This window comes from Rutidosis leptorrhynchoides, chromosome 2 (genome assembly GCF_046630445.1).
Source record: "Rutidosis leptorrhynchoides isolate AG116_Rl617_1_P2 chromosome 2, CSIRO_AGI_Rlap_v1, whole genome shotgun sequence".
Classification (NCBI taxonomy): Eukaryota; Viridiplantae; Streptophyta; class Magnoliopsida; order Asterales; family Asteraceae; genus Rutidosis; species Rutidosis leptorrhynchoides.
In genome coordinates, this window is record NC_092334.1 from 48,432,155 (window position 1) to 48,458,581 (window position 26,427).

The window sequence follows — 26,427 nt, forward strand, 5'->3', positions numbered from 1 at the left end:
CTTATCTAAATATCAATCGAATCAATAATCGAATGTTACTATCGTTTACTAAATAACTTGAAATCATATATATATATATATATATATATATATATATATATATATATATATATATATATATTTATATATATATATATATATACATTAAGTTATATATATATTGTTAATGAATCTTCGAGAACAGTCAAAGAATAATTGATTACATGAATATAGTTCCAAAACTTTGAGACTCAACATTACAGACTTTGCTTATCGTGTCGAAAACATTAAATCATTTAAAGATAAAGTTTAAATTTGGTCAGAAATTTTCGGGTCGTCACATCTGCATTTCAAACCTTGAAGAAGAAGTTAACCACCGCACCTATCTTATCACTTCCTGAAGGCAGTGACGATTTCGTCGTTTATTGCGATGCTTCAAAAAGTGGTTTTGGTTATGTACTGATGCAATGAACAAAGGTTATCGCTTATGCCTCTCGTCAACTAAAGATTCACGAGCGAAATTACGCTACTCATGATCTCGAGCTTGGAGTCGTTGTCTTTGCATTAAAACTATGGAGACACTATCTTTATGGAACTAAGAGCACTATTTTCACCGATCATAAAAAGCCTCCAACACATCTTCGATCAGAAGCAACTCAACATGAGACAGCGACGATGGATCGAGACGCTGAACGACTACGATTGTGAACTTCGTTATCACCCTGGCAAGGCAAATGTTGTAGCTGACGCTTTAAGCCAAAAGGAGAGGACGGCACCTCTTCGTATTCGGGCACTGAACATCACCATCCATTCAAATCTCAACAGCCAGATCCGAGTAGCCCAATATAAGGCTCTCAAGGAGGAGAATATATCTCATGAACATTTGAACATACTTGTTTCTCGATTTGAAGGAGACTGGACTCCGATGCTATGCCGGAAGAATTTGGGTACCTCGTTATGGAGATCTACGGAACCTTATATTAGATGAAGCCCACAAGTCGAGATATTCGATTCATCCAGGAGCCGGCAAAATGTACCACGATCTTAAGGAACAGTACTGGTGGCCTAATCTTAAGAAGGACGTTGCAGCTTATGTTGGGAAGTGTTTGACTTGCTCGAAAGTTAAGGACGAACATCAAAGGCCATCTGGGTTACTTCAACAACCGGAAATCCCGCAATGGAAGTGGGAAAGGATAACAATGGATTTCATTACGAAGTTACCAAAGATGACGGGCAGATACGATACCATCTGGGTTATTGTTGACCGTCTTACTAAATCTGCACACTTTTTAGCCATGAAGGAAATGGATACGATGGAGAGACTTGCTCAAATATACATAAAAGAGGTTATATCTCGTCATGGTGTACCTTTATTGATCATCTCAGATCGTGATCCCCGTTTTGCTTCCAGATTTTGGCATTCTTTGCGACAAGCCTTGGGAACCCGTCTCGACATGAGTACTGCGTATCACCCACAGATCGACGGGCAAAGCGAACGCACGATTCAGACTTTAGAAGACATGTTGTGTGCATGTATCATTGATTTTGGAAAGGCTTGGGAAAGGCATTTACCGCTAGCCGAATTCTCTTACAACAACAGTTATCATTCGAGTATTAATGCACCTTTTGAAGCATTGTATGGCCGCAAGTGCAGATCTCCTATTTGTTGGGCCGAAGTAGGCGAAATGCAAATCACCGGACCTGAGATAGTCCATGACACAACTGAGAAGATTGTCCAAATTCAAGAGAGATTTAAGACGACCCGTGATCGTCAAAAGAGTTATGCCGACCTTAAACGTAAGGACTTCGAATTCAACATGGGTGATCGTGTAATGATGAAGGTTGCACCTTGGAAGGGTGTGATCCGTTTTGTAAAACGCGAAAAGTTAAACCCGCGATACATTGGTCCTTTTGAAATCTTGGAGCGTGTGGGACCCGTTGCTTACCGTTTAGACCTTCCAACTCAATTGAGCTCAGTTCATCCTACCTTTCATGTATCGAATTTGAAGAAGTGTCTCGCTGAACCGGAACATGCCATACCATTGGAGGAACTTACAATTGACGACAAACTCCACTTCGTGGAAGAGCCTGTTGAAATCATGGACTGTGAGGTCAAAACTTTGAAACACAACAAGATTCTGATCGTCCGAGTACGATGGAATGCCAAACGAGGACTTAAGTTTACCTGGTAACGAGAGGATCAAATGGGGCGGAAGTATCCTCACCTTTTCCCAACTCCTCCATCTACCTCAGCTTAAAATTTCGGGATGAAATTTTCTTTAACAGGTGGGTAATGTAACGACCCTGGATTTTCCAACGTTTATTTATTAATAATTCATTATTAATGCTTGCGTTTTAATAAACGTGTTCTTATACGTGTTACTTGTTACCGTATTTAACTTTTCATGGCCCGACTTGTCTTTGTGACGCACGTACTCTTCACGAATAATATTTTCGAATATTATTTACATTCATGATTAATTATTATTAGTCATTTTAATTAACTAAGGTTACTAGTTAATTACTTGGGCTTTATTTGATTAATTGCATAATTACTTGAACTTGGGCTTTTATTGTTGGAAATGGACTTGGAAGCCCATCCTACACACTTAATGGACTAGTAAGCCCACTTTTAAGCTAGTGTTTTATTAGTGATAAACATGGATTAATTAAGATTAAGTATGAAGAGACTTGTCACAAGCATGCTTGCACCAAGCTCCCATGCATTTAACTTTAATACCATTTTAAGCTCACTCCATTCTCCAACACTTGAAAGCACCATTTGATTCTCCTTTTTTTGTTGAAAACCGTCAACTTGGGATGGCATGGAGGGAGTTCAAAATTTTTGTTTTGTTTTGTTACTTATTCACTAGTTTCCATTCCATTTTTTACACACACATAATACTTACAACTTCATTTTCTCTCTACCTTGTAAGTGAACAAGTTTTTCTTCTTCCTTTCCTTTAACAAAATCGAAACATAAGCACTCATCATCATCATTCTTACTTGTTTAAGATTACTTGTTCTTTGTTGAAGTTTACTTACTTGTTGTTTGTAGTTGTTTACTTAATAGTTGTAAGAATCAAACTTCCTAGTTTATTCTTCGTATTATCTTGTATTACAAGAACAAACAAGAACCTAAACTTTCTAGTTTATGGTTCTACACTTAATGTTTCAAAGATTTAAAGTTCATGAGTTTTAAAATCATACTTGTGTTCATGTTTGTAAACTTAAGGTTTACTTTCCTAAAGATCAAAGCCTTGGCTTGAATCTTTAAAGTATGAACAACCATGAACTTATTACTTGTAGATTTAGTTTATTTCTTCATTTCATTTATTTAAAGTTGTAATGTTGTTATTTTGGTCAAGTGTTACTAGTTAATCTTGATCTCATTTTTCTTGAACCAAAGTTAACTTTGTAAGTTCAAGAACATGGAAGTATAAATTTCTAGTAATAACTTCATATACTTGTGTTGGATCTAAGTTTCTATAGCTTATGGTCTTTTAATTTTGTTGTAAACAAGAGCTTATGAGCTTACATACACTTTTCAAGATGAAAATCTAAGTTTCATAACTTATGGTTTCATTAAAGTAAAGATCCAAGTATTATAACTTAGGATCTAACTTGAGAACTTTAGATCTAGATTTTTGGGTCTAGGATCTTCAAGATCTAACTAAGAACTATGTTCTACAACTTAAGATCTTATTTATTTAGTTTACTTTCAAGTTTGTAGCTTAATATTACTAGTAGAACTCATGTAGGTGTCGGATCTAAGAACTTGATGTAACTTTGGTTCATCAAACTACATACAACTCTTAAGTGAGTTGTGCAACTTATCTTTGACTTACACTAGTGTTATGATGGTCAAACCTTGGTTAAGATAATGCAAACCCATCAACGAGTTGTACACTTGAAGCTATACGCATCAAGGATGAGAACCGTGATGAGCATCAAGCACCGAGAACCCACCTGAACACCTTTAGCTACTATTTATAGAACTGATCAGACTACCTGGGCTACTGTAAAGTTGATTTACAGTTAGTTCGGTTCGAGTATATGATTTTCCGTTTAGACCTCGTCTTAATCCGAGTTACGGTTTAGGATCTATGTCCTCCCGAAAGTCACTACACCCTATTAACGTTTTGCTGAAATTTCTGACCTACTCGCACTTAAACCGTCACCACGGTCAAACGAAGACGATTTTGGTTCTGGAAATTGGTTAATACCTAGGGGACTCATATACGGAGCCATGGCCACTGGTCTCACCCCATTTCAGTTTTTATAGAGGTCATGGCGACTGAACGAAGTCAGCCCTTGTTTCAAACCCTAGTCTTGACTTAAAACTTACTTTACACTTTTTGTTAAATGATGAATGATGATGATACTTAAGACCTAATTTACATACTTTTAAACCTTTGGGAACGATTTACTGACTTAGTAACTTTTGACTTAGGTTGAGGACCTTCCGGACCAACCATTTGCTTACTATTCCCGCATATCGACTTTTACTACTTTCCACTGTGAGTTATAGCATCCCTTTTTACTTTAAATATTTTGGGAACTGAGAATACATGCACATTTTACATTTTACATACTAGGCACGAGTACTTAAACTTTATATATGTGCGGGTTATACAACGGTATTAACTTTCCCCTTAGCTCGGTAACGTTTAGTCATTGGTCTTTGAACCGGTGAACGCGAATCTTAGATATGGATCCATAGGGTTTGACATCCCCACTCGGGCTAGTAGCGCTAGCATTTAATGGGTGTTTAATACTTCGTAAACATACGCACTCGCCAAGTGTACTTTTAGGGGGTGATAAACGTTAAGTTAGTTACCAAGTGCCCACGGTTATACATATACTTTTCATACTGTTTTGAAACGCTATTGAAGCACTGTGTGACGACCCTGTCCTTATCCACCTGGACGAAGTCATCAACATTTGGTCCCATTGCGATGATCGACTCCAAGTAATGTCCTTAAAATGAGCAAATGCACAGCGGAAGACTTAATTCGTACCTGAGAATAAACATGCTTAAAAGTGTCACCCAAACGGTTGGTGAGTTCATAGGTTTATCATAATAATCATTTCATTATATTAATAGTCTACAAGATTTCCGTTTATAAATATATGTACACTCGCAAGTGTATAAAAGTATTCTATAAGTTGTAGGCACCCGGTAACAAGCCTTAACGTTCATGTTTTACCCTCTGAAGTACACCAGATCAGGTGTGTTTAAAATACCTCGAAGTACTAAAGCATCCCTTAGTCGGGATGGGGTTTGTCAGGCCCAATAGATCTATCTTTAGGATTCGCGCCTACCGTACATAGACAAGTAGTTTAATGTTACCAAACTAAGGGTATATTTCTGGTTTAAACCCACATAGAATTAGTTTAAGTACTTGTGCCTATTTCGTAAAACATTTATAAAAGCAGCGCATGTATTCTCAGCCCAAAAATATATATTGCAAAAGCAATTAAAAAGGGAGCAAATGAAACTCACATATTGTATTTTGTAGTAAAAATACATATGACGTCATTGAACAAATGTAGGGTTGGCCTTGGATTCACGAACCTATATAATTGTTATATATATTAATACATATACTTGTAATCGAATAAATATATATATGTTATTTTTAATAATATACTTATTAAATTATTTGTTATCTAATTATAGATATCTTTATATATTTTATTTATCTAGTATTTACCTTTCATTATAACATATTAATAATAATAATTTATATTAGAGTTTATATATATGATAAAATATATGTATATATTAGTTGATATATTTTTATATATATATATATATATATATATATATATATATATATATATATATATATATATAGTTTAGTTACTATCTTGTTAATATTAAAATTATAGTGATATGTGATATTATTATTCTTGTAAATATATTTTGTATAAAAATATCTATTTATAGTAATACTAATAATAATAACTATGAATATAATAATTTTAATACTAATGATAATAAGTTTAATTATAACTATACTAATAATCATATTATCAATAATAATGATTTTATTACTAATATTTTTGATAATAATAATAATAATAATAATTCTGATAACGTATAAGATGATACTAATAATAATATTTATTATGGTAATTTATAATATATTCATAATAATGAAAATAATAATAATAATGTTCATAATTATAGTAATATTATTACATATGCTAATATCAGTAATAATAATAACAATAATACTAAGTAATGATAATAGTATTAATAATAATAACAAATTTATCAATAATAATTAATACTAATAATAATAACTACAATCATCAGAATAATAATAATAATAATAATAACAATAATAATAATAATAATAATAATAATAATAATAATAATAATAATAATAATAAAAGGCTACCTCCCAATAATTAGTTCCAAAAATAAATGTCCACGCAAGGACTCGAACTCGCAACCACTTGCAAACACGAACCAACAGCCCACCACTCGACCACTCTAACATTTCCGATTTGGATGATAATTAAATTTATTTAACCTTTAATTTGTACGTTCTTCTTCTTCATAGATAATAAATCGCTCAGGAACTTCCAGTAATAATAAAAAAAACGATATAACAATCTGTTTTTTTTTTAGATTTATAAAAACTCAGTAACATTTAATAAAGTGATTGAATTGATTTAACAGATAAAAAAAATAAAAAAATAAAACAGGAATCGTTGCTGTTGAACACGACGAACATGACTCAACATTGATATTGAATTTCACACAGTTTTAGCTCACGATTTCAATATGAAATAGATTTTAAATCCTCCCTGGAAACTTCTCAAACCATTAATTGATCCTAAAACCTCAAAACGAATTTGAATTTCACGATAAACATGACAGTTGACTTTTTGAAACAAAATTTGACTTCACTAATTCTAGATGAATAACACAAATTGGATTATGAGACTTTGCATACAGTTTAAACGACATGTGTCTAGCATAACAGCATCTAAGAATTTTAAGATTTAATAAGAAATCGAGTTTTTGAAAATATGACCCAAGAACAGGGGTACGTAAACTTTTAATTGTTTTTCTATTTAATTTCGTAAATAATGGAAGTTAAAAGCTGTTATGATTGATAATGTTGATAGATAGTTAACACAAGATAGTTGTTTTATAGCAGATGAAGGTCGACAGTAGGAATCGTATGAAAAGAAAGAAATGAAAGGAGATGTGGACGTGAAACAGATTCATCCAATCTGTGGTTTAATTTCAACAATCAAATATAGTACGTACAAATCGAATACAGTTTGATAATGAGAGGTCACTGATTTTGATTCTTGAATGTGTAATTAAACTGATTAATATACAGTATCTGTTTACATATAACACTATATATAAGTATTTATATCATATGCAAATATCTGTATTTATATTATATTTAATAAATTACTGATACGTATTTATTAATAAAACCCATTAATATTATTAATTTTGATAAGAATATAATAATAATAATAGAATTACTAATAATAATAGTATTAATAATAATTTTATCAAAAATTATACTAATAATAATAAGAATGAAAATAATAATAATAAATGATAATTTTAATTTAAATTATACTTAGATTATAATTTTAATCATTCTTATTCTAATACTTATATTTTTAACTTTTGTTTGATAACCATACATTACAATTATTAGAATTTTTAATTATAACAATAATAACAATAATAAGATTAATAATACTAATATTGATATTAATATTAATAAAAATGTTGAAAGTACTATCATAATTATATTTAATTTTATTTTTAACCAGTAATCAAACTTAGTATTACATATTATTAATCATGACATATATAATAACTCATTTAATATTTATATATAACAATATACATATAACATTAACTATGTATATAATTCATATATATATATATATACATATAGATTCATTTTAATCACAACATTATTATCTTATATATTATAATATATATATATATATATATATATATATATATATATATATATATACACACACACATAAATGTTCGTGAATCGTTGAGCATAGTCAAAGGGTAATTGATTATATGAATATAGATCCAAAATTTTCGAGACTTAACATTACAGACTTTGCTTATCGTGTTGAAAACAATTTAAGATCAAGTTTAAATTTGGTCGGAAATTTTCGGGTCGTCACACACTGAAATCTCGTGGCCTATCTTACATTACTATTATACTTAAACTATAATTCACCAACCTTTGTGTTGACATTTTTAAGCATGTTTTTCCCAGGTGCTTAAGGTTTGCTTGCTTCCGATGTTGTACTAGTCATGCCTTGTAGACTCCCGCTGCGCTTATTAGAGATGTCATCGCATGAAATATTTTATCTTGCATTCAGACTTTATTACTTTTGAACAATGTATTTGTAACGACCTATGGGTCGCGTACTATTATTTTGCTTGCTATTCGTAGAAGCATACTTTCGGATGTTAAACATTTGACGTTGGTTAAAACGTCACCTTTTATCATGAATGCAAACTTGTTTTGAAACAGCATATAGTATTTGACCTTGTAATGATTCTGTTGTTGATGACTCGTACACGATGGTTTTGTACGGGGCATCACACGAGTCGTCGAGTTCATCAAGATTATTATTAAGTCAATTATAGTTGAATGTATTATGAAATGGTATGCATGCCGTCAACTTTCGCTGTAAAAAAAGTTCGTCTTTTAAAAATGAATGCAATGTTTGTAAAATGTATCATATAGAGGTCAAGTACCTCGCGATGTAACCAAATGTAATGTATTCGTCCAGATGGATTAGGACGGGTCCTTTCATCCAAACCACGGCTTGCCAAATTTTCAAATCAAGTAGGGACATAGTATGGGACGAGTTGCCACGAAGGAGATCGGACATAGAGTTAATGGAAGTAGTCGAACAATTCCACCACTTGAAAATACGAGACCAAACATCCTTAGAGAATTTGCAATCAAGGAGTACACGATCCACCAATTCGAGACCATCATCACAAATTGGGCACCGAACACTATGAAGATCAATGCCACGTTTATCTAATTCGGTACGAACCGGTAGTGTTTCCCTCAATGCCCTCCATATAAAGATTTCGGTCTTTTTTGGTACCAAATTGTTTCTCAACGTTTTTTGCAAGGGTTGATTTGTCGAGTTAACACCAAGTAGTTCTTTATCGATAAGATGAGATAGCCTTTTAACCGTGAAGATGCCGTTTGAAGCAAGGGACCATTTCCACGATGCAGGAGCATTAAAATCAAAAGCAATAGAAAACAGAAGATTAACAAGTTCGGTTAACTCAGTAGCGGTTCGACCAGTTGGGTTTCGCACCCAATTCCATTGAAAGACGCCCGATGGAGCTGCTGCTACTGCTGCACCTGCTGTAGCATTGCCTTGACCACGAGTATCCCTAGGAACTGAATCCGAAGCAAACAGGCTGGATAGAGAAGCAATCTGCCCACCAGAGTTTGGGCTTGGACTTGAAACGAGGCCTACTAGGCTGTTGTCACCACCACCTGCACAGTTTATGTTACCTGATAACACCGAATTGGGAGCTAGCACACGATCGCTGACCAACGCTTCTTTGTTGAGCTCGAGTTGATACAAACGCGAGAACAAATTCTTAAAACAATCCGACCCACACCAAATCTCATTCCAAAACGAAGTTGACCGTCCATCGCCAATAGTCTTTATGAAGGAGTTCTTGAACGGGATCTTTAGCTCTTCTAAGTGGTTACCTGCAAATATAATATTTCGCCACACGCCCGAGTACGGAGGATGAGGGAACCCATCAACCGAACCCAAGCCGCCGTCAATTCCATAAATACTTCGAATAATTTTGGTCCACAAACAATTGGTTTCGGTTTTAAACCTCCACCACCACTTGCCCAAAAGAGCAAGGTTTTTGCCTTTTAAGGACCCGATATTCAACTCTCCCAACCCGTAAGGCAAACATGTGGTTGCCCACTTAACCCATGAGATTTTTGAACCCGAAGGATCCCCACCCCCCAAAAGAAAGTACGTCTCACACTCTCAAGAAGATTTAGCACGCAAGTCGGAGCTCGAAAGAGCGCGAAGCAAAGTAATAAAGAGGGAGACTATTAAGAACCGATTTTAACAAAACTAGCCTTCCACCAAAAGACAAATTCTCATTTTCCAATCCGAGAGCCTTTTTTTGAATTTATTAATTAGTCGCAAATGCTTTGAGCTACTTTTAATTGTTATTTTTAAATTTTTTTTAACGATTTTTTGATTGTTATTATAGTTGATTGAGATTGATGTATGCGTTTTAAGTTGTTAAATGTCAATAATAAAATAAACAAAAACTCAAATTACATTAAATTTTCTTTTATTTAAGTAAATATGTATCTCTACAATTTACAAAGTGTGAAACTTAAATCTGATGTGGCACACTGACCCTACAATCAGGAAAAATACTCCACGTGGATTTTTTTGCCAAATTAAAAGTTTTTTTAATAAACCTAATTTCCACGTGCCAGAACCAAACCACACCATCTCTCTCTTCACAATTGAAAACCGCAGAACACAGATCCAGATCTTAAAAACACTCTACCCCTCTCTCTTCAAAATACAATCAACCACGCCCTTTAAATCGACGATTGCCGCCTCCGGCGGCCGTAATAAACGATGCCGCAACAACTGATTAATTCGTTACATTTTTACGCATTTAGTGATATAAATTTTGTATAATATGTCCGGTTTATTTTATTCGCCGGAAGCTTCTTCGGTTTGTAAATGGGTTTGCTTTTTACAACGATTGAAATCAGTTGAAGTTTTTCCTGTCATTTGGGTTTGCGTTTTACAACGATTGAATTTGATTGAAGCTTTTCCGGTCATTATATCGCTTTCCGGTGGTCGACGGTTCATGCTAATTATTGAAGATTGTTTCGGTATAAAGCACCCATTGTCATTTTCTGGTAAACCATGTTGTTGAATTCTAATAATCGATGTGTTGTTTTGACAGGTATTCACTTAATTTTATGCTGTTACATACGTATGTAGACTCACAGTTATCATGTTCAACTGCCCATGGCCGCCTGATACCACTACACTGGTAAGGTATTAATTAAATCGAATCGGTTCATATTATGTGTTAACAATACCAGAAAGTTCAGAAGCTTATATAAAAGTTGATTAAAAAATAATGTTTTTAAGCTTTTTAGTTTATTTTATATTTTATTAAATAGATAAATTTAAATCCTAAAATATATATGATTTGTTTCCAGAATTGGCTTGATAAACACCATCTAAAGGTATTGATATTTTGCTCCATTCACCAATAGTGATTTTGAGCCTGTCTTAGATGCATACTAGGTGTTTGAATAAATGTCGAGGAGGGCATATTTTTTCAATTTGACTGGTTTCCATAAATTTTGTGTGATTTAATGGTGATATAATGAATAACTATTGGTTAAACTTCATGGCTTACTTGCTTTAACGTCATACACAATTTATGTCAATTTATATACACCATGAGATTACTTAGCTATTTAGTTGTACTTTAATATGAAATTTATGTTAAGTTTGTAATCGTACGAGATATGTAATTGTATACTCCTAATTGGTGTATCCTATGGTAGTGTATGTGTAATTTCATATAATAAGTAGCAATATACAAGTAAACATACTTGTATTTGTATCAATATTTTATATTTGATCTACAAGTGTTGTTTGATTGTTTACTATTCCAGTATATATTTGTCGATTTTGTGCTATTCCATTATATACTTGTCAATTATGCAGAATTTCGCTGATTAAACCTTACTCATACCGTGTTTCGTTTTTATAAGGTTGATCTGCAAATATGTCTTATTTGTTATTGTAGTGGTAAAGTATAGAGATGACACTATTTGTATATGTTTGTACATATATATTATCGATGACATAATGTTTGTACTCCAACAAGTTGTTATGGTCTTGCAAAGCACATAAATAGTCACTGGAAATGGGATATTGCTCTTGGGGTTCACCATATCCTCGCTATTAACACACAGTTTGTTTCTACTAATTACTACGCTACTCGCTATAGTAAAATGCTTGTCTCTTAAGTGCAGAAAACAACTGGTGAGCACTTTGAGTTGGATGTGTGTTGGAGGGCTTATCAAGTATGGCAGGTATGATTTTTTGTACTTACGACCCAACATAGTTCATGGTAAAATGAATACATTGGTCTACATACTGTTTTGTTTGAGTTGGCCTATAGGTTGTTTTGTTTGAGTTTCTATCTTTATGATTTAATAATTTTAAAGTACAACTTTAGTGGGTACAAGTACAATAAGCATCTTGATACTTACTTTTATAAACAACTTCTATCAGTAATGGTGTAAACATATCGGATTTGGATAAACTTTGCAACCAAGTTTCTATTTTTAAAAAATTGGCCCCGTTCAGATAATTGTCACAATTTACTCCCCAATATTATATATAAAATAGTTGATTCGGTGTATGTTATAACTAATGGGTAACATGGATCAAATGTTCACCATATTGTTAATAGTTAAACATATTGTTAAAATATGGTTTTTTAGTTTTTATGCACAAATGTTTATATTATAGATCATTTTTAACTCATTTGACCCCTTAAATCTACATATGGGACAACCTTATATAATAATGTGATTCTATAATTACTAGATCATTTGTGCTTTTATTTATTTGCTATAGTACACAATCCAATTATGCAGAAGTTCAAACAAATACAAGCTGATTGACTGAAATTCTATTGCAGGATGAAGGCAATCAAATTTCTGCACACAAGTCCATGCTCAGTTGTGTGAAATTCTATTATATGTTTCCTAAAAAGCAGGCCCGAGAGCTTCATCCAGGTAATAATTTTTTATGGAAACTTAGTTATGGGCATCCATCACTTTCTAATACATCATGACAGATAGTATTTGTTACTTGATGCAATGGATTAGGTAAATCATTTGACATACATCTGGGCTTCTGCTAAATAAGAACTTCAAATCAATTTCTAAGTGTTGGTTGTGTTTGCAAAGATGTGTTTATAATTATTTAATTTGCATAGCTTTCATCAGCTACGATGTATGAACGTTTATTTCATCCCCAACAATTTTTGTGATACTGTATTTATTATACTTAACATTTCACGTTTCAAGTTTTTATGATTAAGAGTCGTCGTGCAACGCACGGGCTCTTAAAGGCTAGTATATTTATATTATGTATTTCGAGTGATATATGGTTGTAGTCGTAGATGATAAATTGTTATTCATATTCGATCCATCAATTTTTTACATCAACAATATTCATATCCATGTCCTTTTATCATTTATATTAAAGTTAATAAATCGGACTAAATGAGTATCTCAACATCTATTGACATCCCTATGGCTATATACACAATATAGGTTTATTTTATTTTTATTTTTTATTTGGGTAGGACAAATTGAAAATGTTAAGTGTTTTTTTTATTCTGAATGCGTATTGTGTTTTAAATTTTACATTGAACATGTACGATTGATAGTTACATATCTCAAAAACTATGATTTGATTTTTTTTTTTTTTTAAATGAATGTCATCTATCATATCTATGTCTAATGATTTATAAAGACGAACAAATGTCTCATTTTCATTAAAATGTCCGAAACAACTCTAGAATGAACACGAAGTCACAGTTATTTTCGAGTCCAAGCTTTGATCATTTTCAAACTCAACTCGATTACATACTTGACCAATTGCGTATATATTCACTCAGGCTAACTAGTATTAATATCTAAAATAACATTTGTCGTTGTAAACGGATTTTTTTTATTACTCCGTATATAGTAAAGCGAAGTAATTAAGTCGTGTTTTCATTTTACTAAATAGATAAAAGTTTTTCGGGTTAGCCTGTAAAAATGAATATTTTTATTCAAATGTAAACGGGTTAATCGTATTATTTCGTTTTTACGACCACATTAAATATGCGAGATACTAGCTAGATCATAGATACACACGGGACTTATCTGAACTTAATAATTTAATTTCATCTTGTCTTTTATCTGACAGGACTGACTCTTGGACTTGGTCAACTGATCCATCCGGAACTTTTACAACGAAAAAACTTGCTTCTTTAATTGATGATCTCAAACTCGGTTCACTTAGTTCATATACGGAAACGGTCTGTATCAAAAGTGTACCGCAAAAGGTTAATATCTTCATATGGCGCACCCTACCAGGCATGATCCCTACAAGAGTCGAACTCGACAAGCGTGGAGTTGATGTTGACTCCACTCTCTGCCCACTTTGTAACTCCAATGTCGAATCGATTGATCACATTCTTGTGCAATGCAACTTGTCCTCTCAAATATGGACCCTCTTACTACAATAGTGGAATCAACACAATACCTCCATCACTAACTTGGACGGAGCTTTCAAGTCAAATTACCCCTTCGCGAGTAATACAACAAGTTCTAATATTGGGTAAACCACCAAATGGACTTGTGGCTACATATTATGGAAATATAGAAATCTCAAGGTATTTTCAAAAAAGGATTGGATCCCGGTGGCCATCTTAGCTGAAATACAAACTCAAAGTTTCACTTGGATATCCAAACTTTTCAAATATCATCCCTCGAGTGGCACAAATGGCTTATAAACCCCTCCTACTTCGTTGTATCTCCTCAACACAGAACCGGAATCGGCTAAATACAACTAGATCCTCTTCTTCCATCCTACCGTTGTAATTTTTTTTTTTTTTTTTGGGTCAGTTACGCGCCCTTCAACTAGGTTTTATGGTTAAGGGGTTACATGGGTTGGTCATGGTTGCTTTGTCGCTGCTCGATCAGCACTGCCATCTATGCCCTCCCCAGCTTGTTCTCAAGTTTTTCCCCTGATCTATTCCCCCGTTGTTTTGGCTCGCAACTTGTAACATTCTCGGTGTATAGTGTTTTCTTCTGTGTTTCCATTGTATAGTTAGTATACAGTTATGATCTAAGAATTCTAGGTAACTATATATTCGATCAATGAAAATTACTTTCTTGCTTTTTAAAAAGAAAAAAAAAATATCATAGATACATTCATAATCGAAATAAATAAAATAATATAAAATAAAACAACTAATTTACAAAATAGAAACGTTTGTATCTATCTATCGACAATAGAAGTGGGCTATTGCTACAAACTACACCACTTAACATATCTTCTTCTCTCCCCTTTATCACCACCCACAATTTTCCCCCTTCATGGTTACCCTTTTCAATCACAAATCATGCCTTCCTTCTTTCACTTCTTCAACAACCGAACCACCACCACTTCCGACACCACCGACGACCTCGACGTCGACGAAACTAGCCCCATTACGAGCGCCACAACCGAGTGCTACACGTGCACTCAAGTTGGCGTCCCCGTTTTCCACTCCACTAGTTGTCATGACCTAACCCACCAACTCGAATGGGAAGCCTCTGCGGGGTCTTCCCTTATTCCCATTCGCAACCGGCCCAGTTCCAAAATAATTCAGAACCGCGCTAATACCTCAGCTCGAAGAAGAACTCACAGTTCTTCTTCGAGCTTCTTTTCTCGGGTGTTCGACCCAAGAAGTAAAAATGTGCAAAGATGGAATAGATTCTTTTTATTGGCACGTGGGATGGCTTTAGCCGTTGACCCAATGTTTTTTTACACTTTGTCAATTGGTCGTGGTGGATATCCGTGTCTTTATATGGACGGTGCGTTGGCTGCCGTGGTAGCGGTGTTACGAACGTTGGTTGATACGGTTCATTTGTTGCATATGTGGTTGCAGTTTAGGGTTGCTTACGTGTCACGTGAGTCGCTTGTGGTTGGTTGTGGGAAACTTGTATGGGATCCAAAGGCTATCTCTTCACATTATTTGAGGTCTATCAAAGGCTTTTGGTACGATGCATACGTCATACTACCGATCCCACAGGTATTCAATCAGTGTTTTTTTTAACTTGTTACTCCGTACTACTTTCACATGCAATGATTTTAATTATTTAAAATTATTGGTTACGGTACAATTCGTATAATGTTTTAACTCTAACTATATGTTCAGGCCTAATTGCGGAGTACATATGTTAATATGCTATTGAAGTTGAATAAATAAATACAAGTTGAACGTAAACATAAGATGCTTAATTAGTTATATATTGATCGATGTGTGTAATCGAACACCTAAGGTGGGTCATTTCGAGCTGAAGTTGAGATGGTTTGTTAAAGGTTTATTGGTCTATAAGTATTATGTTTAGAGTATAACTTTAGATCGAGTCTCAAGCAGGGGCGGATCTTAGTGGAACCCAAAGGGGGTATCCGTCCCATCTAGATTTAACGGATAAAAAAATTTTACACTAAAAAAAAAAAGATTTACTAAAAAATAAGGTTTTTATTAGTGTTTACCCTCACTGGAAATGAAAAATTTATTAAATTTTTGCATCCGCCCCACCTGTTTTTGAGTTCAAGTTCCGCCACTAGTCTCAAGCTCGATCAAGCTAGACAAATTTCATTTGCAAGAGGTTGTACGTTAATCTAACATCAAAAGGTTAATTAAAACATTTTATTTTTTAAAAAGATAAAAGAGAAAATTACAAAAAACAGTCCCTGTTTGTTTCAATGTACAAGTCGGTCACTAAAATTTTTTTACAAGGACATTGTGGTTTGCAAATGTTGCAAAAACAGTCCTTCCATTTAACACACATTAAAAAATCCGTTAAAAAGCGTTACATGCTTTGCACGTGAGGGTATTATTGTCAATTTAACTATTACTACTCTCTTATCTCCTATGTCACATATCTTCATCTTCACCTAAATTTAAACATAAGCAGATATAATCAAATTAAATTCCACAATAAAAATCAAAATCAAAAATCAAAAAATCATAAATCATAAACACAAAACATAAACATTTAATTTTATACATCTAAGAACACAAACACAAACACCAATGTAAAATTTATTCTTTAAATACCTACCACACAAATTCCATATTGAAATCTTGGTTACTCTCTAACTTTATCTTGTTTAAAAATCAAACAGATCTCATTAGCTAAATCATTACACTTTCTCGTGAATTTTATAAAATCCGGATGGCCAAAACTACAAGTGATGTAAGTGAGTTGGTTACAAAAATATTACGGAGTATCTGTTAAATTCTAGTGATCAATTACACAATCCAACAACTAAAATCGCTACCTTCTTATGCGTAAAGGGTATATTTTGATTATCAATGACTTTTCTACCCTCACGTGACATGCATGTGCATAGATTTAAAAAAAATAAAAAAAAATTAACGTCCGTTAAAGAGAAATGACTTTTTTTGCAACAATTATAAACCACAATGATTATCTTTATTCAAAGAAAAGTTTAGTGACTGAAGGTGTGATATAAAACAAATCATTGGGACTGTTTTTGTGATTATGTCAAGATAAAACGAAAGAAACAAAAGAATTTGTGATTCCATTTATCTATTAACACCTCCATCATTAATTTATTATCCAGTATTTTATTTTGGGATGTTCAAAATAATTGTCCGCTACTCTAAATAGAAAATAATAAGAATATTAAATTATATTATGGCTTTAATATATGTGGATAAGATTAAAAAGAAAGGAAAAATAAGAGTAAAACTGGAAAATAAACAGAAAATACAATACATTTATAATTTTTTTTTTAAATTGTGTGCTTTTTATTTAATGATAATTAAATTGAGACAGAGGGGGAAGGAGTATCTATTACTCCATATTTATTATTTATCAAAAGAAATATGTCTTTCTTATTTAGAGGAACAAACAGGAAATTTTTAATACCATGACCCGTTAATTAATTTTGTATTTTTGATTTTATAGTAGGGCTTTAAAACGCTATATTAACTTTAACTACTAAAACTATTACATTACAGTATAAATTATAAAATTAAAGCAAATATAGGTTTTCCACGTCTCTATCATTGTGTCACGTTTGATGTATTTACACTGTACACTAAATTTTACCTTTCACAAAAACGACTTCAAGATATAAGAAAAAATGGGCAAGGGCACTGTGCACATAGTGAAATTCATGAATGTCATGACATAAGTAGCAAGTTATTTCCTTTTTTTACATGTTTAAACTTTTATAGTGATGTATATACATATATTATTTTCCATCTGCGTTATTTCTTTCATTTCTAATTTCTAATTACATAATTTAATTAACGTAAATAGATAATAGGTAACCTGACATTAGCAAAATCAAAATAATAATATGACGGTGTAAGTTTTATGGTAATGAATTAAAATGTTTTTGGTATGACGATTTTGATAGATAAGTTTCTCTGTATTTATATTTGTTATATAAACAAAATATATAAATATAGAGATATATTGGCGTATGAGGAATATTCAAATGAAACCAAATTTTAAGTTGAGATTCAAAGGATCAATCAGAGTGCGACACGTGACGCGATAATCACATGTGATTGGAAAAAAATTCAAATTTTTTTTTTTAAAAAAAATTCGAAAAAAAAAAAATTCGAAAATTTTTTTTCCCGAATTTTTTTTCCCCGAATTTCTAATTTTTTTTTTCAATCACATGTGATTGAATTTGACATGCAGTAAATCACATGTGATTCTGCATGCCAATCACATGTGATTGTTAAACCCAATCACATGTGATTCTGCATGTCAAATTCAATCACATGTGATTAAATTATTTATTTATTTTTTAGTAAAATGACGATTTTCAGTTAATTTGTGCTAAAACCTTCAAACACCAAGTTTTTGTTCAAATCACCGAATTAAAGTCTAAAATTTTGAAGTTATGATCACGAAACGCTAACAAACTTGATCAAATCACCAAATTAAATTCGCTTTTCGGTTGAAATTTTATTTTGAAAAAAAAAATTTGAATTTTTTTTGAAAAAAAATTTTGATTTTTTTTTTCAATCACATGTGATTGAATTTGAAATGCAGAATCACATGTGGATTGTGTTTTACAATCACATGTGATTGGGTTTTACAATCACATGTGATTGGATTTGAAATGCTATATTTAAAAAAAAAATTAAAAAATTTTTTTTTTTCAAAAAAAATTATTTAAAAAAAAATTAATTTTTTTTCAATCACACGTGATTGTTGCGCCACATGTCGCGCTCTGATTGGTCCGTTGAATTTCAAGTAAATTATTGGATTCAAGAGATTACAACTCAGACACTGTCCATTAGCAATGTTTGTACAATATTTTTATGTCGTGTTAACAAATCTGTACTAATCTGTATATGACTTGCGGAGTATTAAATATCTCTGTATTATTAAAAATGCTTTTACTCTAATTTATAAAGACATGAAAAATCACTACATAAATATTACTCCGTAATTTGTTCAAATGAATTATATGACCGTATTCATAAGGTATAAGTAACATGATGTATGTTATAGTGTGTTACGAGTCTAGTTATGGATACTCAGCTCACGTTGATTATTAATTGGAATTGGCCCAAGTTTTAGAGATTATCAAATAGCAAATTAAAGAATAATTGTTGAGCACGTGAGTTATGTATTCGGTCAAGCCTACCGCGTTTGCATATACATGACATCATTTATTTATCATATTTCCATGTTATTAGCACTTTAATTCTAGTAGTAGTTATTTGCAGTTAGTAATAACAGTTCGATCAGTAGAATAAAACGCAAGTAATTTTTGGTTCATACGTATGAATGAAAAAGTTAAGCCTTAAGCTATATCTCTGTTTCCTCTTTAATATTCTGTAGAGTTAATGGTCGACTCAAAGACCGTACCCAGAGGCGAGTTTAGCATAAAGTTTGGGTCACGAGACACCACTAATTTATAATTTTTACGTTATAATTTTTTTTTAACGACAAATATTTTTTATTAAGACTTCTTGCAAGAAACTAGAAGTAAAACAACAAACGAGTTACAATGGCTTTATAAGCCAACTATTCCAACTAGTAGAATCTTTATTTCTACTAGAACCCCAAGAATATGAAAAGTGTCTAATAGAATCAAACAACTCATCTTTTCTCCCCCGATTCACCGAAAAAATAGCTCCATTAAGGAATTGCCAAAGCACCCAAAGTGATGTTGCCACAATAAGGAACAACCGATTTTTAAGTTTGGTATTTAAATGACAATTATCATACAAATGAGACTAATCTGCCAGCAAGTAAAATTGTTGATATCCAACTCTAACCATAGCCCAACTTTCCTCCTCAATTCCTTTGCAACACTACAAGAGAATAAAGTATGATGTATGTCTTCGATACCATGGTTACACAATGTGTAGCGACCCGACAAAATCGTCATTGACGGCGCCGTCTACTTAGGTCCCGTTACGTGGTCATAAGTCCTTAAGATGACGTTTGACCAAAAATATGTCGCATTCATTTCAAATGTAAAGGACGTTTCAAGTTTACAAAAGTAGTTCAACGACTAGTTACATTACAATGTTTAACGTACAATTGAAACCTATGCGACACAATTTAAAAGCAAGTCAAGGGCTCCAAATATGCATGTATACCCGACATCCAAGCAAGTATCAAAAAGAGTGCGGAAGCATGTATCATATAGCATTCAGGGACCTGAGAAAACATAGAGAATCTGTCAACGAAAACGTTGGTGAAATCATAGGTTTAGTAAATGAGTATGTAAGTAAAATAAGTTGAACCACAAGTTATAGTATAAGTCGATTTTCCGAATCGTTTGAATTCCATAAGTATTGTTGTTTACCGAGCACCCAATTATCAAAGCTTAACCGTATCATTTACCTCAACATAAAAGTGTTAGAACATACACCGTACCAGAATATATTTCATTCGCTTAACGGTAGCGAACCGTCCGAATGAGGGTTAGTCAAACCCGTATGGATCCACACAACATAGTCTCGCTTACACCATCTGATGTAATTAATGATAATTGAATTGAGGGTTTTCGTTCAAACTCGTCCGTATCTTTGTATTCGTATTCGTGTTCGATGTATAAAAGTATGAAAGGTATATATACATATGAAATGTATATAAATATGTAACGTATATGTTTCTCAGCCCACGATTTAAAAATATAAAAGTTGTTGAAAAAGTGGGACTATGATCTCACCTCGAGTGCACGAGTATAAAAGTACTTCACAAAGCAAACGTGTGCATGAAAGTTGCTTAGCCTTGACCTAAACAAGTAAGTTGTATCAATTTACCGGTTACGACACAAGGTCGGGTGAAATGTGTTCAATTAGTCCTATGGCTCGTTACGACTCGATTATATAGCATGTGAATCAAATTGTCACGTTTCATGCAAGAATCAAATATAAAATAAGATTAGAGCGATTGCATAAGTGTTTTGTTAATTTTGACTAAAAGTCAAACTTGGTCAAAGTCAACGAAAAAGTCAATGGGGTCGGGTCGGGTCCCGAACTATTTTCACGAGCTTAGAAATCATATATGAGCATGTTGTCCAAGTTTCATGTTGATCGGGGGTGTGTAGCATAGCAAACATTATTCAAAAATCGACAAAGTTGGACAGACCACTTTGGCGCGCCGCGCGGGTATATGGCGCGCCGCGCCATTACCTGTGCAGAGGATTCTGGCAGTTTTCACACCCAAGCACGAATCCAACTTCAAATACCCATAAATCCTAAACCGTAAACATCCAAAACAAGTATCTTATATCGTTGGAAAGGTATTTTGACAAGGAATACAACTAACTACTTTTCACCAAGCAAAAACATCAATTACAATAACCGAAAACTCGTCAATTGATCAATAAAGGTTTATTTTCAAAGTTCAAGTTCATCAAATGCATTTTAAGTTTTGGGAATCCAATTTACACATATGATATGCCGTTTTGAAGGTAATGAAACGTGCATTATAACTAAACACTTACTAACAACATTTCATGGCATCCAAAGTATCAAAAGTTCATTTCAAGTTCATCAAACCCTAATCAAAATTCATAAACATCACAAATCATGTATTTGAAGTTTTCTTAATCAACCTACGCATCATAACGAAGCTAGTGATACTAGTAACACAATTAAAACATGAACTTTAACAATTTAACAACATTTAATCTTCCAAAATCAAAGATTAAGCACACCTATTTCAAGTTCATTCTAGTTACTCCAAAAACAACAAATCTAGCAAACAAAACATATATTCATGCTAGACACGATGATGAGGATCAATGGATCCGTTGGAAGACAAACGCTCTTCGCAACAAATGATTAAAACACAAACGTGAATTAATCGATAAATATTCACGTAACACGTACGTAAACAAGAATGGCAGAAATAATTCTTTTATAAAAATAATATTATTGATGATTAATCACGAGTACATGGTGTATCCATATTTATAGGATAGAAACAGACTAATTGGCATAGGATTACAATTCGTGAATTCCTATTCAATTAAGGAAACACAATAAAGTAAAATTAATATTAATATTATTTAACTAAACACGTAAATTACTAGGAATCTTCTTTGTTGTTTTCACGCCAACATCAACTGACTTATCAACCCGGTTCCACGTCGTATTTTGGTACCACATCAGTCTTCCCCACTTGAAAAGAACTCGCCCTCGAGTTCCAAGTCAAATAAGACGATATACCCGGATCAAAGATAAACCTATCAATTACAGCTCCAACAGTGCAACTCAAATTTAATGATATGCCAGGGTCAAATACAAACACACCAATTATAAATTCGTCATTGCCATTCCAAATAAGTTTGCGACGACCTCTTGTAAAAGTATCATGCTCTAAAACCCTTTGACCCTTCTCCCCTTCTTGAAAAGAACTCGACCTCGAGTTCTCAATGCACGGTTTATACATGAACAAATCTCCTTTATTAACAATCTGACTTGCATCTATGGAGTTATTCAAATAAGCATATGATATTTTCTTGCCCCCATAATCTTTTGAAATCTCTACAACTACACCTTCGTCATGGATACCTTCCGAACTCGCGGCTAAATTACATATTGATAAATTCTCTTCTATTAAATTAGAGCCTAACGAATTTGGATCTTCTTCAACACTAACAACTATATCATTCTGCATCTCCTCCAAAATAATTTCTTTTTCTGGACACGATGATATATTTTCTACCTGACTCTCTTCAACTATTTTATCACACTTGTCCATACGAGAATCAGAATCTGATTTCTTCAACCTCTCTATTAAACTTTTCATCGAATCAAAAACTTCATGTGTATCGAGATGCTCCTTAACAGGTTGACTCTGCTGGTAGAGTTGTGGCTGATAGTATGGATGATAGTAGGGCAGTGGTGGATAGTAGGGTTGATGGTAGGATTGTGGTTCATAGTAAACAGGGCGCTGGTGGTATTGAGGTACACCATATTGGTAGTATTGTTGTGATTCGACCCAAGCATCATAAGTAGCACTTCGGGTTTCTTCTTCAAGCCATCGTTGTTTTGCACGTTCATTGGATTTGTTAACTATATCTAACGTGTTCTTGAGTCTTTTTAGGGCGGTAGCGAGATCGCGACTTTCATTACCCTTATCGGCCATTGAACAAGGGGGGAAAAACTTTTTTTGGATGAACAGTAACGTGAACAGTGATTTCAGACGCGTTTTCTGACGATGAATAGTATTCTGTCCCGTTTTCTGACGATGAACAGTCGCGTGAACAGTGTTCCGGCGATGAACAGTATTTTTTTTTTTTTGTGAGATAGAATATCAAAACTCAAACGTGGGAGAGACCCAAGTAATCGAATTAAGATATGTGAGATAAACTATCAAAATCCAAACGTGGGAGAAACCCAACTAATTGGAATTATGATAGATTGGATCGATTGCTCTGAATACCAATTGATGAGGATCAATGGATCCGTTGGAAGACAAACGCTCTTCGCAACAAATGATTAAAACACAAACGTGAATTAATCGATAAATATTCACGTAACACGTACGTAAACAAGAATGGCAGAAATAATTCTTTTATAAAAATAATATTATTGATGATTAATCACGAGTACATGGTGTATCCATATTTATAGGATAGAAACAGACTAATTGGCATAGGATTACAATTCGTGAATTCCTATTCAATTAAGGAAACACAATAAAGTAAAATTAATATTAATATTATTTAACTAAACACGTAAATTACTAGGAATCTTCTTTGTTGTTTTCACGCCAACATCAACTGACTTATCAACCCGGTTCCACGTCGTATTTTGGTACCACATCACACGAGCCATAGACACTAACTAACACCATCTCAAGTATATAAAACGAATTTAGAGAAATCTAGTGTTTTAGAAATGTTACCCAAATGTGATGAAATTGGTACCAAAATGTAGAGGATGAAGAGAGGATCACGAATATGTAATTTGTTTTGATGTTGGCCTCCTAGATCGAATTTAGATGATGATTGAATGAATTGGGTGTTATGGTTGTTCTTACAACTAGAGAGAAAAAGGAGGAGAAAGGAGGTGGAAGGTGGATGGAAATGAATGGATGAGAATGGTGGGTTGACTAGTTGACCTAGTCAACTAGTTTGCCCACTTGACAACTTCGGTCCCTCAAGTTTCAAAGTGGGTGCGTGAATTAACCGAACGAATATTTTAAAAACGCTAAAGTAACCGAGAGATGTTATAATTAAATAACAGAAATATTAAAAACGTTAGTTAACGAAAACTACGAATTTGAATAACGAAAGATATTATTAAAAAAAAAGAGAGTGTTAAAAATAAATTTTAACGGAAAAACGCGGGATGTTACATTACCTACACCTTAAAAGAAATTTCGTCCCGAAATTTAGTTAGAAGTAATAGTCGATGTCTCTTACTCGAGACCTTACGTTGTCAATGCTATGAATAAGTGAAGCTATGTCCTTGGGCATTCTCATGAACTTTGACATTCGGGATTTCACGTTGTATTAAGGCTTGATTTTACGATCCACAAATTCAACTGGTTTTCCCACGAAGGGGAGTTTGTCATCAATAGTAAGTTTATCTAGAAGGATAGCACGTTCCTGTTACGCAGGATACGTCTCTAAGTTTGTTACACGAAATGTAAGGTAAACGGAAACCTTAATTGAGTCAGGAGACCTATACGGTAGGAGGCGGTTCCAATACGCCCCAAGATTTTAGAAGGATCAATATTGCGGATATAACTTCCCTTGATTTCCCGAACGGATTACACCTTTCCAAGGTGCGTTTTTTTTTTTTTTTATTTTTAATTTTACACAATTGCTGGCTGGGAATTTGGAAGGTTTATGCCTAACATTGGTATAGTCCTTTTTGGTGACTACGGGCCGTCTAGAGCCCTTCTCGGACATGAACTATCTCAACGGTCGTTTCTTGAATGATTTCGGATTCGGTGATTTGCTTGCCACATGCTTTGGTCCAACGAATAGGGTTATAACATTTACGGTCACATAGGGTTTTGGAAGTGCGGCGTTAATACACGAATGGTAACTACCGTAGTGAGAGGAATCAACTAAAAGCGACAATACGAGTTGGTAACCTTTCTTTCCTAGATTTGAATCGTGTGTTTGCTTGTTCCGTCAGTTTGCGGATGATACGTGGTACTCATGTTTAAACGTGTTCCTAAGGCTTCTTGTAACACTAGAAGTGAAACGAGTATTTCGATCTGGGATAATTGACAATGATACACCGTGTTGGAATAGAATTTATTAAGATATGTTCGAACAAGTTACTTAGGGCTCGAAAGCGTCTGTTGGGACAAGTTTCTTATCGGCTACTGAAAATGTTCGTCTGGGCCATCCCCCCTCGTGGTGAATACTAGTAATACATGAAAAGTCTCTTTCTTCGTTGAGGATTTAGATATAAAGGTTTCCTTATACGGAAGTACGAAAGAAAAGATAGGAGTGAAATGAGAACTTAGAACATGATGAGTCTACGTCTTGAGGTAGCCACATCGCGCATCTAGTGGTCAAATGTTGAGACAGGGTGGGAAACGAGATAGTACACGTAGTTGTATAGTTCGGAATTGAGTAGTAATACTAGACGGTAACGGTGAAATAACAGAGTTATGTAATGTGGTACGTGATGACGAGAAGGTTGATTGAAACCATAATTAAGTACTCAAATTCTTCGTGTAAAATGACGAATTTCAGTTTACTTGATTTCGAGTCGAGAGAGAGTATGCCTTTCCGGCATTCAAGTAGAAATATTTCCATTTTTGGTTCCATCTTGTGCTATACGAATTTAGCTAGCAAAGTTGGTGTGAATAATCACGGTCAAGGTTCGGGAATGGAGAGGTTTAAATTTCTCTTAGTGAGTTAACGAGGTTAAAGATCGTACAACGCGAGAAGAAGTCGGAAATGAATCTTCGGTAATAACCAGCGAGATCTAAGATTTTACGAATACAAGTCAGAGTTGTGAGGGTTTCCCGATTACGTGTGGCTTCGATTGCGAGATATATTGTAATACCCTGACCACTAACAACATGGTCTAGAAATTGGACTTTG

General features: G+C 33.6%; 1 protein-coding gene and 1 long non-coding RNA gene across 3 annotated transcripts in view; both read left to right on the forward strand.

The window, feature by feature from the left end:
* The first annotated feature begins 10,550 nt into the window (after positions 1 to 10,550).
* On the forward strand, positions 10,551 to 12,861 carry LOC139890835 (uncharacterized). Of its 2 annotated transcripts, none has more exons than XR_011773455.1 (4): positions 10,551 to 10,922; positions 10,997 to 11,091; positions 12,087 to 12,146; positions 12,761 to 12,861. It is a non-coding gene; the product is annotated as an uncharacterized lncRNA (long non-coding RNA). The 2 variants fall into 2 exon arrangements; XR_011773454.1 differs by having other exon boundaries at positions 10,997 to 11,086.
* A 2,291-nt stretch (positions 12,862 to 15,152) lies between these two features.
* The window catches only part of LOC139890836 (cyclic nucleotide-gated ion channel 2), a 38,466-nt gene continuing 27,191 nt past the window's right edge, over positions 15,153 to 26,427 (forward strand). Inside the window, exon 1 of the mRNA XM_071873761.1 lies at positions 15,153 to 15,913. Coding sequence (XP_071729862.1) covers positions 15,242 to 15,913 — 672 coding nt within the window. The 5' untranslated portion in view covers positions 15,153 to 15,241. The remainder of the gene's footprint in view (positions 15,914 to 26,427) is intronic.